Source organism: Oncorhynchus keta, unplaced genomic scaffold, assembly GCF_023373465.1.
Source record: "Oncorhynchus keta strain PuntledgeMale-10-30-2019 unplaced genomic scaffold, Oket_V2 Un_contig_6650_pilon_pilon, whole genome shotgun sequence".
NCBI classification, from domain to species: domain Eukaryota; kingdom Metazoa; phylum Chordata; class Actinopteri; order Salmoniformes; family Salmonidae; genus Oncorhynchus; species Oncorhynchus keta.
In genome coordinates this window covers 21861-38041 of record NW_026288979.1, presented here as the reverse complement: position 1 = coordinate 38041, position 16181 = coordinate 21861, and the positions used below count along the sequence as shown (strand labels likewise).

At 45.2% G+C, this 16181-nt stretch overlaps 1 protein-coding gene across 2 annotated transcripts in view; it reads right to left on the bottom strand.

Annotated features, from left to right (window-relative positions):
• The window catches only part of LOC127926039 (CD5 antigen-like), a 94738-nt gene that overhangs the window by 57142 nt on the left and 21415 nt on the right, over nucleotides 1–16181 (bottom strand). Inside the window, exons 2-8 of one of the 2 annotated variants that reach the window (XM_052511305.1) lie at nucleotides 5737–5766; nucleotides 5194–5505; nucleotides 4460–4765; nucleotides 4057–4332; nucleotides 3279–3599; nucleotides 3087–3175; nucleotides 2511–2973 (exon numbers count right to left, since the gene is read on the bottom strand). In XM_052511305.1, coding sequence (XP_052367265.1) covers nucleotides 2839–2973; nucleotides 3087–3175; nucleotides 3279–3599; nucleotides 4057–4332; nucleotides 4460–4765; nucleotides 5194–5505; nucleotides 5737–5766 — 1469 coding nt within the window. In that variant the 3' untranslated portion in view covers nucleotides 2511–2838. Of the gene's footprint in view, nucleotides 1–2510; nucleotides 2974–3086; nucleotides 3176–3278; nucleotides 3600–4056; nucleotides 4333–4459; nucleotides 4766–5193; nucleotides 5506–5736; nucleotides 5767–16181 lie in introns of those variants that run through there. The other variant, XM_052511304.1, reaches the window with a different exon arrangement.

Here is a 16181-nt window from a genome sequence, read left to right as displayed (position 1 = left end):
AAATAAGATAAAGAATATAAGAGACACTAAATAAGATAAAGAATCTAAGAGACACTAAATAAGATAAAGAATCTAAGAGACACTAAATAAGATAAAGAATCTAAGAGACACTAAATAAGATAAAGAATCTAAGAGACACTAAATAAGATAAAGAATCTAAGAGACACTAAATAAGATAAAGAATCTAAGAGACACTAAATAAGATAAAGAATCTAAGAGACACTAAATAAGATAAAGAATATAAGAGACACTAAATAAGATAAAGAATCTAAGAGACACTAAATAAGATAAAGAATCTAAGATAAATAAGAGACACTAAATAAGATAAAGAATATAAGAGACACTAAATAAGATAAAGAATCTAAGAGACACTAAATAAGATAAAGAATCTAAGAGACACTAAATAAGATAAAGAATCTAAGAGACACTAAATAAGATAAAGAATCTAAGAGACACTAAATAAGATAAAGAATCTAAGAGACACTAAATAAGATAAAGAATCTAAGAGACACTAAATAAGATAAAGAATCTAAGAGACACTAAATAAGATAAAGAATCTAAGAGACACTAAATAAGATAAAGAATCTAAGAGACACTAAATAAGATAAAGAATCACACTAAATAAGATAAAGAATCTAAGAGACACTAAATAAGATAAAGAATCTAAGAGACACTAAATAAGATAAAGAATCTAAGAGACACTAAATAAGATAAAGAATCTAAGAGACACTAAATAAGATAAAGAATCTAAGAGACACTAAATAAGATAAAGAATCTAAATAAATAAGATAAAGAATCTAAGAGACACTAAATAAGATAAAGAATCTAAGAGACACTAAATAAGATAAAGAATCTAAGAGACACTAAATAAGATAAAGAATCTAAGAGACACTAAATAAGATAAAGAATATAAGAGACACTAAATAAGATAAAGAATCTAAGAGACACTAAATAAGATAAAGAATCTAAGAGACACTAAATAAGATAAAGAATCTAAGAGACACTAAATAAGATAAAGAATCTAAGAGACACTAAATAAGATAAAGAATGTAAGAGACACTAAATAAGATAAAGAATCTAAGAGACACTAAATAAGATAAAGAATATAAGAGACACTAAATAAGATAAAGAATATAAGAGACACTAAATAAGATAAAGAATCTAAGAGACACTAAATATGATAAAGAATATAAGAGACACTAAATAAGATAAAGAATCTAAGAGACACTAAATAAGATAAAGAATCTAAGAGACACTAAATAAGATAAAGAATATAAGAGACACTAAATAAGATAAAGAATCTAAGAGACACTAAATAAGATAAAGAATCTAAGAGACACTAAATAAGATAAAGAATCTAAGAGACACTAAATAAGATAAAGAATCTAAGAGACACTAAATAAGATAAAGAATCTAAGAGACACTAAATAAGATAAAGAATCTAAGAGACACTAAATAAGATAAAGAATCTAAGAGACACTAAATAAGATAAAGAATCTAAGAGACACTAAATAAGATAAAGAATCTAAGAGACACTAAATAAGATAAAGAATCTAAATAAAATAAGATAAAGAATCTAAGAGACACTAAATAAGATAAAGAATCTAAGAGACACTAAATAAGATAAAGAATCTAAGAGACACTAAATAAGATAAAGAATCTAAGAGACACTAAATAAGATAAAGAATAAAGAACTAAATAAGATAAAGAATATACACTAAATAAGATAAAGAATCTAAGAGACACTAAATAAGATAAAGAATATAAGAGACACTAAATAAGATAAAGAATCTAAGAGACACTAAATAAGATAAAGAATATAAGAGACACTAAATAAGATAAAGAATCTAAGAGACACTAAATAAGATAAAGAATCTAAGAGACACTAAATAAGATAAAGAATCTAAGAGACACTAAATAAGACAAAGAATCTAAGAGACACTAAATAAGACAAAAAAATAAAGATAAGCAATACTGGAACATGAAACAGACGTAATTGAGCTACTCTCTTAAAATAATTCAAAACCGATTGTTACCGAATTCCCATGTTAACAAAACAACATGTTCCCCCAAACCCCATGTTACCAAACCCCATGTTACCCCAAACTCCATATTAACAAAGCCCCATGTTACCCCAAACCCCATGTTACCCAAAATCCCATGTTACCCAAAATCCCATGTTACCCAAAATCCCATGTTACCCGAACCCCATGTTACCCAAACCCCATGTTACCCCAAAAAACATGTTACCCAAAACCCCATGTTACCAAACCCCATGTTACCCAAAAAAACCATGTTACCCAAACCCCATGTTACCAAACTCCATGTTACCCAAACCTCATGTTATCCAAAACCCCATGTTACCCAGAACCCCATGTTACCAAACCCCATGTTACCCAGAACCCCATGTTACCCAGAACCCCATGTTACCAAAACCCCATGTTACCAAAAAAACCCATGTTACCCAAAACCCCATGTTACCCAAAAACCCATGTTACCCAAACCCCATGTTACCCAAAACCCCATGTTACCCAGAACCCTATGTTACCCAAAACCCCATGTTACCCAGAACCCCATGTTACCCAAAACCCCATGTTACCTCAAACCCCATGTTACTCTGGTGGTAAAAACCAAACTAAATGAATAATGGTGGTTGCAGTCACTACTTTTAGATTTCTTCCAAGGTTCTAGAAAGAGAAACTAATTCTGAACTTGTTAATAAAATTAGAACCACTTCAGGTTTGTCACCACATTTGAAACACCAGTCCACTGCTGACCTTTGATTTTAAACACAAAACTGACCTAAGATCAGCATGTAGGGTCAGCTTCATTCTACTCCTACTCCGTCCCCTGGGCTGCTCTCTCCTCTCCCGGTCCAGCTTCAGCTCTGGAGCTCAGAGAGACCATCTCCATGGCATTGACATAAAGATCCATGCTGCTCACCCTGTTCACTCTCTTCTGCCTCCTGGTGGGCTAGGGAGACACAGCACCAACAGTCAGACATTTACTCTCTAGTATCTCCATTCTCTCTCCCTCCCTCTCCCTCTAGTTTAAATGACTTGTAACGTCTGAGTAAATGTCTTTACCTTGTAGTACAGGTAGGAGGTGGTGATTGTTGTCAGTAGGATCAGCAGCACTACAACGTGTCTGATGATGAAGGCTGGCAGAGGAGAGGCTGCAAACAGAAACACCTTTGATGAGGGGACTGATCATCATCACATAGATCTGTGGGAAATCTGTCAATGACAAAGTTATAAGTCTGGTTCATGTTCAGTTACCTGTGATGGTGAGGGAGAGGAGCTCACTCTCAGAGGAGAAGTTATGAGAGAAAACATAATTCTCATAAACACATCTGTAGTTCCCTTGGTGGGAGTCATCTGCAGCAGGGAAGAGGAAGGCAGCAGAGTGATTGACAGCTGGTTGGGTCTGGGTTCTGTTGGAGCCGATGAACGTGAGGAGGAAGGAGCCTCCTGGGTACTGTGGCTGAGTGGAGCAGGTGATGGTGAAGTTGTAGCCCCTGAACATCTCGGGCCCCTGGTGGCCCCTGGAGACCCCTCCCATTGAGTCAGTCAGGAAGATATCAGGCTGGACCAGGAGATCTGTAACAATAAAAGAGAACAAGACAAACCTCTTTAACTAGTTTCCTATAAATATGACAATAACATCAGCATGTAACAGTGCCAGCCACCCTCCCTCACAGGTCAACATGAGTAGTGGGCCTACAGTCACTGAGACAACATATGTTGATATCAGGCTGAAGCAGGACATCTGGAACAAGAGGAGAGAAAAAGAAAACGTAGCTCCTCAACTACTTTCCTCATTTAGATGTGACAATAACATGACATGTGACAGTGGTAGTGAGAAGAGACGTTCACTGAGATAACACTCACATACAAAAGCATTCTGGGATATTTAAGTTGCATTTGATTCCTACTTGACTGAGTGATCTATTTAGTAAAGCAGACTGACAAGTTAAACAGTCATCATGAGAGGTGCAGAGGAAGTTGTATGAATGAAGGAAATCAGTTGAATATAATTATAATATGTTGTTATTACCTGAGCAGATCACTGTGAGTCCAGGAAAGAGATCATAACTTCTAAAACACTCCCTCAGTGAAGACTCAGGCCCAGAACAGGAAACTCTAAACCCTCTAGTGGTGTTTCCAGGTGGTACTGAAACAGTGGAGCCACAACCCAGCTGTCTACACACTACTGCAGCTACATCCTCCTGCTCCCAGTCAGCTCCCACAATCCTCCACTCTCCCTGGTCGTACCACTCCACTCCACCAGCACAGCGACTGCCTCCTCCCACCAGCCTCACATCATCAGGCTCTGAGAAAAGAAGAGAGAGAGAGACAGTAATCTTACTGTTTTCTCACTAAAACACACCTATATTGTCTCTCATATTCTTCACTCCAGGTGAGAAACAATGTTGATTGAGTGACAAACTGTTTCTTACCTGAGCAGGTGAGTCCAACAGCATCACCAGGTAGGCAGGTGTTGTTCTCTCTGTCTGAGGTGTCACAGTCCAGGAGAAGGGACTCATTACCTTTACACTGGAACTCTTTATCCCAGGTCTGACCCTCACCTTCTCCATAGAGCCCCCCCTGTAGAGCTGCAGGAGCCCCACAGCCAACATCCCTACAGACTACCTCTGCATCCTGCCGGTCAAAGTCAGCTTCACACACTGAGGCCCAGGACTGATTGGACTTCACCTCCACTCTCCCAGAGCAGAGACCAGCTCCATCCACAAGCCGCACAGACTCTGGAGAAAAAGAGTTGGTTGAACATTCAATCAGTTTTGTTGATGACACTGTCAAGGACTAAACACAAATATGTTGGATAAAAGATAGTAGTTTGCTATGTTTGATACTGTAAGAGGTAGAAATGGGTTCTTAGTCACTCAGGATCGGGTTGGGAATAATGCAGGCAGGAGACAGGAATAAGTTCACTTCACTTTATAGAAAATAAACAGCTGGACATCCATCAGGCAGCTTCACTTCAGTACCATCTGAACTACAATGATCTGCCCATGAACATCTCCCATAAACCAATATGACAAACACAAATATAATGTTTAAATACATCTGACATCTCTCCCTCTATTTAAATGAAATAAAAACACATAAAACATGATACATGGTAATATTGTATAATGTATAAATAAATCTCTCAATATGACCAGTCTCTTACCTGAACAGGTCACATGATGATAATATCCACCATCACAGACACCAGGTCCTCCTGTGATGACACACTGTCCAACAGAAGACTCATGTCCACTACACATACTATATATTGTGACTATTCCTCTTCCCGTTTCAAACTGAGGTCCTATAGATTCAGCTACAACATCTCCACAGTCCAGCTCTCTACACAAAATTTTAACCTCTCTCATCATGCTCCAGCACCCAGAACATAGACCCAACCACTCTCCTTCATAGAAGACTTCCACTGTCCCAGAACAGGAAGTGGTCCCATCCACCAGTCTGACTGAGTATTCAGCTGTAAACAGCAGAGAGGAAAACACAGTGGTGAGGACAGATGATGACAGTGATTCTGTTATTATAACAGCAGTGATGCTTTGTGGTTGACAAGTATTAGTAGCTCCATAAAACACTACTTGTTATTGGGGTTTAGAATGGTTTGTATGGACACATGCATTTCTCCATGTGGGATAATAAAGTTGACTAATATTGAACTGCTATAATCACTGTAGATTTATACTCTTCCTACCTGGTGGACTGACGCTTTGAGCCTGGAGATCTGAGGAGAAAGAGAGAGACAGTGGAGAAAGAGAGAAAGAGACAGAGAGAAACAACGGAGAAAGGGAGGAGTCAGAGGAAGAGAGAGACAGAGGTTAAATGAACATCAACATGACCTTTCATGATGTGATGGGGAAGACAGGTTTATCGTTGGTATGGTGCAACAACACCCATGTGTACATACACTATATATACAAAAGTATGTGGACACCCCTTCAAATTAGTGGATTCTATTTCAGCCACACACCTTCCTGACAGATGTACAAAATCAAGCACTCAGCCATGCAATCTCCATAGACAAACATTGGCAGTAGAATGGCCTTAATGAAAAGATCAGTGACTTTCAACAATGCAACATCATAGGATGCCACTTTTCCAAGTCAGATGGTCAAATTTGATTTGATTTGATTTCCCCCAACTCCTCTTCTCCATCCTCTCCTCTTCTCACTTACTCTTCTCCCCCTCTATTCTCCTCCCCCGTCCCCCTCTTCTCCCCCCTCTCCCCTACTCCCCTCCCCTCTCCTCTTCTCCCCCCTCTTAGCTTCTCCATCCTCCCCTCTCCTCTCCTTCTCTCTACACTCAGCTCGCTTCTCCTCCCCCTTTACTCTTCACCCCCTCCTTTCCTCCCCCTCCCACATCTCGTCTTCCACTTCCACTCTCCTCCAATCACCCTCCTCTCTTCTCTTCTCACCCCTCTCTAATTCTCTATCTTCTCCTCCAATCCCCCTCCTCTCCTCTCTTCACCCCCTCTTTTCTCCCCCTTTCCTCTTCTCCCCCTCCCCTATTTTATAATCCCTCCTCTCCACTCTTCCCCCTCTCTTCTCCTAATCTCCCCCTTCCCTCTCCTCTTCTGCCCCTCTCCTCTCCTCTTCTGCTCCTCTCCTCTGGTACAGAGTCAATGTGGAGGCTATATACAGGGGTACTGGTACAGAGTCAATGTAGAGGCTATATACAGGGGTACTGGTACAGAGTCAATGTGGAGGCTATATACTGGTAGGGGTATATACTGGTACAGAGTCAATGTGGAGGCTATATACAGGGGTACTGGTACAGAGTCAATGTGGAGGCTATATACAGGGGTACTGGTACAGAGTCAATGTGGAGGCTATATACAGGGGTACTGGTACAGAGTCAATGTGGAGGCTATATACAGGGGTACCAGTACAGAGTCAATATGGAGGCTTTATACAGGGGTACTGGTACTGGGGTACAGGTATAATATGGAGGCTTTATATACAGGGGTACTGGTACAGAGTCAATGTGGAGGCTATATACAGGGGTACTGGTACAGAGTCAATATGGAGGCTTTATACAGGGGTACTGGTACAGGTCACTGTGGACAGACTGGTCAGAGTCAATGTGGAGGCTATATTCAGGGGTACTGGTACAGAGTCAGTGTGGAGGCTATATTCAGGGGGTACTGGTACAGAGTCAATGTGGAGGCTATATACAGGGGGTACTGGTACAGAGTCAATGTGGAGGCTATATACAGGGGTACCAGTACAGAGTCAATATGGAGGCTTTATACAGGGGGTACTGGTACAGAGTCAATGTGGAGGCTATATACAGGGGTACCGGTACAGAGTCAATGTGGAGGCTATATACAGGGGTACTGGTACAGTCAATATGGAGGCTTTATACAGGGGTACTGGTACAGAGTCAATGTGGAGGCTATATACAGGAGGTACTGGTACAGAGTCAATGTGGAGGCTATATTCAGGGGTACTGGTACAGAGTCAGTGTGGAGGCTATATTCAGGGGGTACTGGTACAGAGTCAATGTGGAGGCTATATACAGGGGGTACTGGTACAGAGTCAATGTGGAGGCTATATACAGGGGTACTGGTACAGAGTCAATATGGAGGCTATATTCAGGGGTACTGGTACAGAGTCAATGTGGAGGCTATATACAGGGGTACTGGTACAGAGTCAATGTGGAGGCTATATACAGGGGGTACTGGTACAGAGTCAATGTGGAGGCTATATTCAGGAGTACTGGTACAGAGTCAATGTGGAGGCTATATACAGGGGTACCAGTACAGAGTCATGTGGAGGCTATATACAGGGGTACTGGTACAGAGTCAATGTGGAGGCTTTATACAGAGGTACTGGTACAGAGTCAATGTGGAGGCTATATACAGGGGTACTGGTACAGAGTCAATGTGGAGGCTATATACAGGGGTACTGGTACAGAGTCAATGTGGAGGCTATATACAGGGGTACCAGTACAGAGTCAATGTGGAGGCTATATACAGGGGTACTGGTACAGAGTCAATGTGGAGGCTATATACAGGGGGTACCGGTACAGAGTCAATGTGGAGGCTATATACAGGGGTACTGGTACAGAGTCAATGTGGAGGCTATATACAGGGGGTACCAGTACAGAGTCAATGTGGAGGCTATATACAGGGGGTACCAGTACAGAGTCAATGTGGAGGCTATATACAGGGGGTACTGGTACAGAGTCAATGTGGAGGCTATATACATGGGTACTGGTACAGAGTCAATGTGGAGGCTATATACAGGGGTACTGGTACAGAGTCAATGTGGAGGCTATATACAGGGGTTACCGGTACAGAGTCAATGTGGAGGCTATATACAGGGGGTACTGGTACAGAGTCAATGTGGAGGCTATATACAGGGGTATCGGTATACTAGACTGGTGGGGGTCGGGGAGAGAGAGAGTTATGAACTGAGGTATATTCAGGGGTCAGGGAGAGAGTTGAGTTATGTACTAGACTGGTGGGGGTCAGGGAGAGTGTTGAGTTATGTACTAGACTGGTACTGGGTCAGGGAGAGAGTTGAATTATGTACTAGACTGGTGGGGGCTCAGGGAGAGTTGAGTTATGTACTAGACTGGTGGGGGTCAGGGAGAGAGCTGAGTTATATACTAGACTGGTGGGGGAGTCAGGGAGAGAGTTGAGTTATGTACTAGACTGGTACAGATCAGAGAGAGAGTTGAGTTATGTACTGACTGGTGGGGGTCAGGAGAGAGTTGAGTTATGTACTAGACTGGTGGGGGTCAGGGAGAGAGGGGTGAGTTATGTAATAGACTGGTGGGGGTCAGGAAGAGAGTTGAGTTATATACTAGACTGGTGGGGGTCAGGGAGAGAGTTGAGTTATGTAATAGACTGGTGGGGGTCAGGGAGAGTTGAGTTATATACTAGACTGGTGGGGTCAGGAGAGAGTAGTTATGTACTAGACTGGTGGGGGTCAGGGAGAGAGTTGAGTTATGTACTAGACTGGTGGGGGTCAGGGAGAGTGTTGAGTTATGTACTAGACTGGTGGGGGTCAGGGAGAGTTTATGCACTAGACTGGTGGGGGTCAGGGAGAGTGTTGAGTTATGTACTAGACTGGTGGGGGTCAGGGAGAGAGTTGAGTTATGTACTAGACTGGTGGGGGTCAGGGAGAGAGTTGAGTTATGTACTAGACTGGTGGGGGTCAGGAGAGAGTTGAGTTATATACTAGACTGGTGGGGGTCAGGGAGAGAGTTGAGTTATGTACTAGACTGGTGGGGGTCAGAGAGAGAGTTGAGTTATGTACTGACTGGTGGGGGTCAGGGAGAGAGTTGAGTTATGTACTAGACTGGTGGGGGTCAGGGAGAGGGTTGAGTTATGTAATAGACTGGTGGGGGTCAGGGAGAGAGTTGAGTTATATACTAGACTGGTGGGGGTCAGGGAGAGAGTTGAGTTATATACTAGACTGGTGGGGGTCTGGGAGAGAGTTGAGTTATGTACTAGACTGGTGGGGGTCAGGGAGAGAGTTGAATTATATACTAGACTGGTGGGGGTCAGGGAGAGAGTTGAGTTATGTACTAGACTGGTGGGGGTCAGGGAGAGAGTTGAGTTATGTACTAGACTGGTGGGGGTCAGGGAGAGTGTTGAGTTATGTACTAGACTGGTGGGGGTCAGGGAGAGTTTTGAGTTATGCACGAGACTGGTGGGGGTCAGGGAGAGTGTTGAGTTATGTACTAGACTGGTGGGGTCAGGGAGAGAGTTGAATTATGTACTAGACTGGTGGGGGTCAGGGAGAGAGTTGAGTTATGTACTAGACTGGTGGGGGTCAGGGAGAGAGTTGAGTTATATACTAGACTGGTGGGGGTCAGGGAGAGAGTTGAGTTATGTACTAGACTGGTGGGGGTCAGAGAGAGAGTTGAGTTATGTACTGACTGGTGGGGGTCAGGGAGAGAGTTGAGTTATGTACTAGACTGGTGGGGGTCAGGGAGAGAGTTGAGTTATGTAATAGACTGGTGGGGGTCAGGGAGAGAGTTGAGTTATATACTAGACTGGTGGGGGTCAGGAAGAGAGTTGAGTTATGTACTAGACTGGTGGGGGTCAGAGAGAGTTGAGTTATGTACTAGACTGGTGGGGGTCAGGGAGAGTTGAGTTATGTACTAGACTGGTGGGGGTCAGGGAGAGTAGTTGAGTTATGTACTAGACTGGTGGGGGTCAGGGAGAGTTTTGAGTTATGTACGAGACTGGTGGGGGTCAGGGAGAGTGTTGAGTTATGTACTAGACTGGTGGGGGTCAGGAGAGAGTTGAGTTATGTACTAGACTGGTGGGGGTCAGGGAGAGAGTTGAGTTATGTACTAGACTGGTGGGGTCAGGGAGAGTTGAGTTATATACTAGACTGGTGGGGGTCAGGGAGAGAGTTGAGTTATGTACTAGACTGGTGGGGGTCAGAGAGAGTTGAGTTATGTACTGACTGGTGGGGGTCAGGGAGAGAGTTGAGTTATGTACTAGACTGGTGGGGGTCAGGAGAGAGTTGAGTTATGTACTAGACTGGTGGGGGTCAGGGAGAGAGTTGAGTTATATACTAGACTGGTGGGGGTCAGGAGAGAGTTGAGTTATGTACTAGACTGGTGGGGGTCAGGGAGAGAGTTGAGTTATGTACTAGACTGGTGGGGGTCAGGGAGAGAGTTGAGTTATATACTAGACTGGTGGGGGTCAGGGAGAGAGTTGAGTTATGTACTAGACTGGTGGGGGTCAGAGAGAGAGTTGAGTTATGTACTAGACTGGTGGGGGTCAGGAGAGAGTTGAGTTATGTACTAGACTGGTGGGGGTCAGGGAGAGAGTTGAGTTATGTACTAGACTGGTGGGGGTCAGTTGAGTTATGTACAGACTGGTGGGGGTCAGGGAGAGAGTTGAGTTATGTACTAGACTGGTGGGGGTCAGGAGAGAGTTGAGTTATGTACTGACTGGTGGGGGTCAGGGAGAGAGTTGAGTTATGTACTAGACTGGTGGGGGTCAGGGAGAGAGTTGAGTTATGTAATAGACTGGTGGGGTCAGGGAGAGAGTTGAGTTATATACTAGACTGGTGGGGGTCAGGAGAGAGTTGAGTTATGTACTAGACTGGTGGGGGTCAGGGAGAGAGTTGAGTTATGTACTAGACTGGTGGGGGTAGGAGAGAGTTGAGTTACTAGACTGGTGGGGGTCAGGGAGAGAGTTGAGTTATGTAATAGACTGGTGGGGGTCAGGGAGAGAGTTGAGTTATATACTAGACTGGTGGGGGTCAGGAGAGAGTTGAGTTATGTACTAGACTGGTGGGGGTCAGGGAGAGAGTTGAGTTATGTACTAGACTGGTGGGGGTCAGGGAGAGTGTTGAGTTATGTACTAGACTGGTGGGGGTCAGGGAGAGAGTTGAGTTATGTACTAGACTGGTGGGGGTCAGGGAGAGAGTTGAGTTATGTACTAGACTGGTGGGGGTCAGGGAGAGAGTTGAATTATGTACTAGACTGGTGGGGGTCAGGGAGAGAGTTGAGTTATGTACTAGACTGGTGGGGGTCAGGGAGAGAGTTGAGTTATATACTAGACTGGTGGGGGTCAGGGAGAGAGTTGAGTTATGTACTAGACTGGTGGGGGTCAGAGAGAGTTGAGTTATGTACTGACTGGTGGGGGTCAGGGAGAGAGTTGAGTTATGTACTAGACTGGTGGGGGTCAGGGAGAGAGTTGAGTTATGTAATAGACTGGTGGGGGTCAGGAGAGAGTTGAGTTATTTACTAGACTGGTGGGGGTCAGGGAGAGAGTTGAGTTATATACTAGACTGGTGGGGGTCTGGGAGAGAGTTGAGTTATGTACTAGACTGGTGGGGGTCAGGGAGAGAGTTGAGTATATACTAGACTGGTGGGGGTCAGGGAGAGAGTTGAGTTATGTACTAGACTGGTGGGGGTCAGGGAGAGAGTTGAGTTATGTACTAGACTGGTGGGGGTCAGAGAGTGTTGAGTTATGTACTAGACTGGTGGGGGTCAGGAGAGTTTTGAGTTATGCACGAGACTGGTGGGGGTCAGGGAGAGTGTTGAGTTATGTACTAGACTGGTGGGGGTCAGGGAGAGTTGAATTATGTACTAGACTGGTGGGGGTCAGGGAGAGAGTTGAGTTATGTACTAGACTGGTGGGGGTCAGGGAGAGAGTTGAGTTATATACTAGACTGGTGGGGGTCAGGGAGAGAGTTGAGTTATGTACTAGACTGGTGGGGGTCAGAGAGAGAGTTGAGTTATGTACTGACTGGTGGGGGTCAGGGAGAGAGTTGAGTTATGTACTAGACTGGTGGGGTCAGGAGAGAGTTGAGTTATGTAATAGACTGGTGGGGGTCAGGGAGAGAGTTGAGTTATATACTAGACTGGTGGGGGTCAGGAAGAGAGTTGAGTTATGTACTAGACTGGTGGGGGTCAGGGAGAGAGTTGAGTTATGTACTAGACTGGTGGGGGTCAGGGAGAGAGTTGAGTTATGTACTAGACTGGTGGGGGTCAGGAGAGTGTTGAGTTATGTACTAGACTGGTGGGGGTCAGGGAGAGTTTTGAGTTATGCACTAGACTGGTGGGGGTCAGGGAGAGTGTTGAGTTATGTACTAGACTGGTGGGGGTCAGGGAGAGAGTTGAATTATGTACTAGACTGGTGGGGGTCAGGGAGAGAGTTGAGTTATGTACTAGACTGGTGGGGGTCAGGGAGAGAGTTGAGTTATATACTAGACTGGTGGGGGTCAGGGAGAGAGTTGAGTTATGTACTAGACTGGTGGGGGTCAGGGAGAGTATTGAGTTATGTACTAGACTGGTGGGGGTCAGGAGAGTGAGTTATGGACTGGTGGGGGTCAGGGAGAGAGTTGAGTTATGTACTAGACTGGTGGGGGTCAGGGAGAGAGTTGAGTTATGTACTAGACTGGTGGGGGTCAGGAGAGAGTTGAGTTATGTACTAGACTGGTGGGGGTCAGGGAGAGAGTTGAGTTATATACTAGACTGGTGGGGGTCAGGAGAGAGTTGAGTTATGTACTAGACTGGTGGGGGTCAGAGAGAGTTGAGTTATGTACTGACTGGTGGGGGTCAGGGAGAGAGTTGAGTTATGTACTAGACTGGTGGGGGTCAGGAGAGAGTTGAGTTATGTAATAGACTGGTGGGGGTCAGGGAGAGAGTTGAGTTATATACTAGACTGGTGGGGGTCAGGGGGAGAGTTGAGTTATGTACTAGACTGGTGGGGGTCAGGGAGAGAGTTGAGTTATGTACTAGACTGGTGGGGGTCAGGGAGAGAGTTGAGTTATATACTAGACTGGTGGGGGTCAGGGAGAGAGTTGAGTTATGTACTAGACTGGTGGGGGTCAGGAGAGAGTTGAGTTATGTACTGACTGGTGGGGGTCAGGGAGAGAGTTGAGTTATGTACTAGACTGGTGGGGGTCAGGGAGAGAGTTGAGTTATGTAATAGACTGGTGGGGGTCAGGGAGAGAGTTGAGTTATATACTAGACTGGTGGGGGTCAGGGAGAGAGTTGAGTTATATACTAGACTGGTGGGGGTCTGGGAGAGAGTTGAGTTATGTACTGACTGGTGGGGGTCAGGGAGAGAGTTGAGTTATGTACTAGACTGGTGGGGGTCAGGGAGAGAGTTGAGTTATGTAATAGACTGGTGGGGGTCAGGAAGAGAGTTGAGTTATATACTAGACTGGTGGGGGTCAGGGAGAGAGTTGAGTTATGTAATAGACTGGTGGGGGTCAGGGAGAGAGTTGAGTTATATACTAGACTGGTGGGGGTCAGGGAGAGAGTTGAGTTATGTACTAGACTGGTGGGGGTCAGGGAGAGAGTTGAGTTATGTACTAGACTGGTGGGGGTCAGGGAGAGTGTTGAGTTATGTACTAGACTGGTGGGGGTCAGGGAGAGTTTTGAGTTATGCACGAGACTGGTGGGGGTCAGGGAGAGTGTTGAGTTATGTACTAGACTGGTGGGGGTCAGGGAGAGAGTTGAATTATGTACTAGACTGGTGGGGGTCAGGAGAGAGTTGAGTTATGTACTAGACTGGTGGGGGTCAGGGAGAGAGTTGAGTTATATACTAGACTGGTGGGGGTCAGGGAGAGAGTTGAGTTATGTACTAGACTGGTGGGGGTCAGAGAGAGAGTTGAGTTATGTACTGACTGGTGGGGTCAGGGAGAGAGTTGAGTTATGTACTAGACTGGTGGGGGTCAGGAGAGAGTTGAGTTATGTAATAGACTGGTGGGGGTCAGGAGAGAGTTGAGTTATATACTAGACTGGTGGGGGTCAGGGAGAGAGTTGAGTTATATACTAGACTGGTGGGGGTCTGGGAGAGAGTTGAGTTATGTACTAGACTGGTGGGGGTCAGGGAGAGAGTTGAGTTATATACTAGACTGGTGGGGGTCAGGGAGAGAGTTGAGTTATGTACTAGACTGGTGGGGGTCAGGGAGAGAGTTGAGTTATGTACTAGACTGGTGGGGGTCAGGGAGAGTGTTGAGTTATGTACTAGACTGGTGGGGGTCAGGGAGAGTTTTGAGTTATGCACGAGACTGGTGGGGGTCAGGGAGAGTGTTGAGTTATGTACTAGACTGGTGGGGGTCAGGAGAGAGTTGAATTATGTACTAGACTGGTGGGGTCAGGAGAGAGTTGAGTTATGTACTAGACTGGTGGGGGTCAGGGAGAGAGTTGAGTTATATACTAGACTGGTGGGGGTCAGGAGAGAGTTGAGTTATGTACTAGACTGGTGGGGGTCAGAGAGAGAGTTGAGTTATGTACTGACTGGTGGGGGTCAGGGAGAGAGTTGAGTTATGTACTAGACTGGTGGGGGTCAGGGAGAGAGTTGAGTTATGTAATAGACTGGTGGGGGTCAGGAGAGAGTTGAGTTATATACTAGACTGGTGGGGTCAGGAAGAGAGTTGAGTTATGTACTAGACTGGTGGGGGTCAGAGAGAGTTGAGTTATGTACTAGACTGGTGGGGGTCAGGAGAGAGTTGAGTTATGTACTAGACTGGTGGGGGTCAGGGAGAGAGTTGAGTTATGTACTAGACTGGTGGGGTCAGGAGAGTTTTGAGTTATGCACGAGACTGGTGGGGGTCAGGGAGAGTGTTGAGTTATGTACTAGACTGGTGGGGGTCAGGAGAGAGTTGAATTATGTACTAGACTGGTGGGGGTCAGGGAGAGAGTTGAGTTATGTACTAGACTGGTGGGGGTCAGGGAGAGAGTTGAGTTATATACTAGACTGGTGGGGGTCAGGGAGAGAGTTGAGTTATGTACTAGACTGGTGGGGGTCAGAGAGAGAGTTGAGTTATGTACTGACTGGTGGGGGTCACTAGACTGGTGGGGGTCAGGGAGAGAGTTGAGTTATGTAATAGACTGGTGGGGTCAGGGAGAGAGTTGAGTTATATACTAGACTGGTGGGGGTCAGGGAGAGAGTTGAGTTATATACTAGACTGGTGGGGGTCTGGGAGAGAGTTGAGTTATGTACTAGACTGGTGGGGGTCAGGGAGAGAGTTGAGTTATATACTAGACTGGTGGGGGTCAGGAGAGAGTTGAGTTATGTACTAGACTGGTGGGGTCAGAGAGAGAGTTGAGTTATGTACTGACTGGTGGGGTGGGAGAGTTGAGTTATGTACTAGACTGGTGGGAGGAGAGTTGAGTTATGTACTAGACTGGTGGGGGTCAGGGAGAGAGTTGAGTTATGTACTAGACTGGTGGGGGTCAGGGAGAGAGTTGAGTTATGTACTAGACTGGTGGGGGTCAGAGAGAGTTGAGTTATGTACTAGACTGGTGGGGTCAGGAGAGGGTTGAGTTATGTACTAGACTGGTGGGGTCAGAGAGAGTTGAGTTATGTACTAGACTGGTGGGGGTCAGGGAGAGAGTTGAGTTATGTACTAGACTGGTGGGGGTCAGGAGAGAGTTGAGTTATGTACTAGACTGGTGGGGGTCAGAGAGAGTTGAGTTATATACTAGACTGGTGGGGGTCAGGAGAGAGTTGAGTTATGTACTAGACTGGTGGGGGTCAGGAGAGTTGAGTTATGTACTAGACTGGTGGGGGTCAGGGAGAGTTTTGAGTTATGTACTAGACTGGTGGGGGTCAGGGAGAGTTTGAGTTATGTACTAGACTGGTGGGGGTCAGGAGAGAGTTGAATTATGTACTAGACTGGTGGGGGGTCAGGGAGAGAGTTGAGT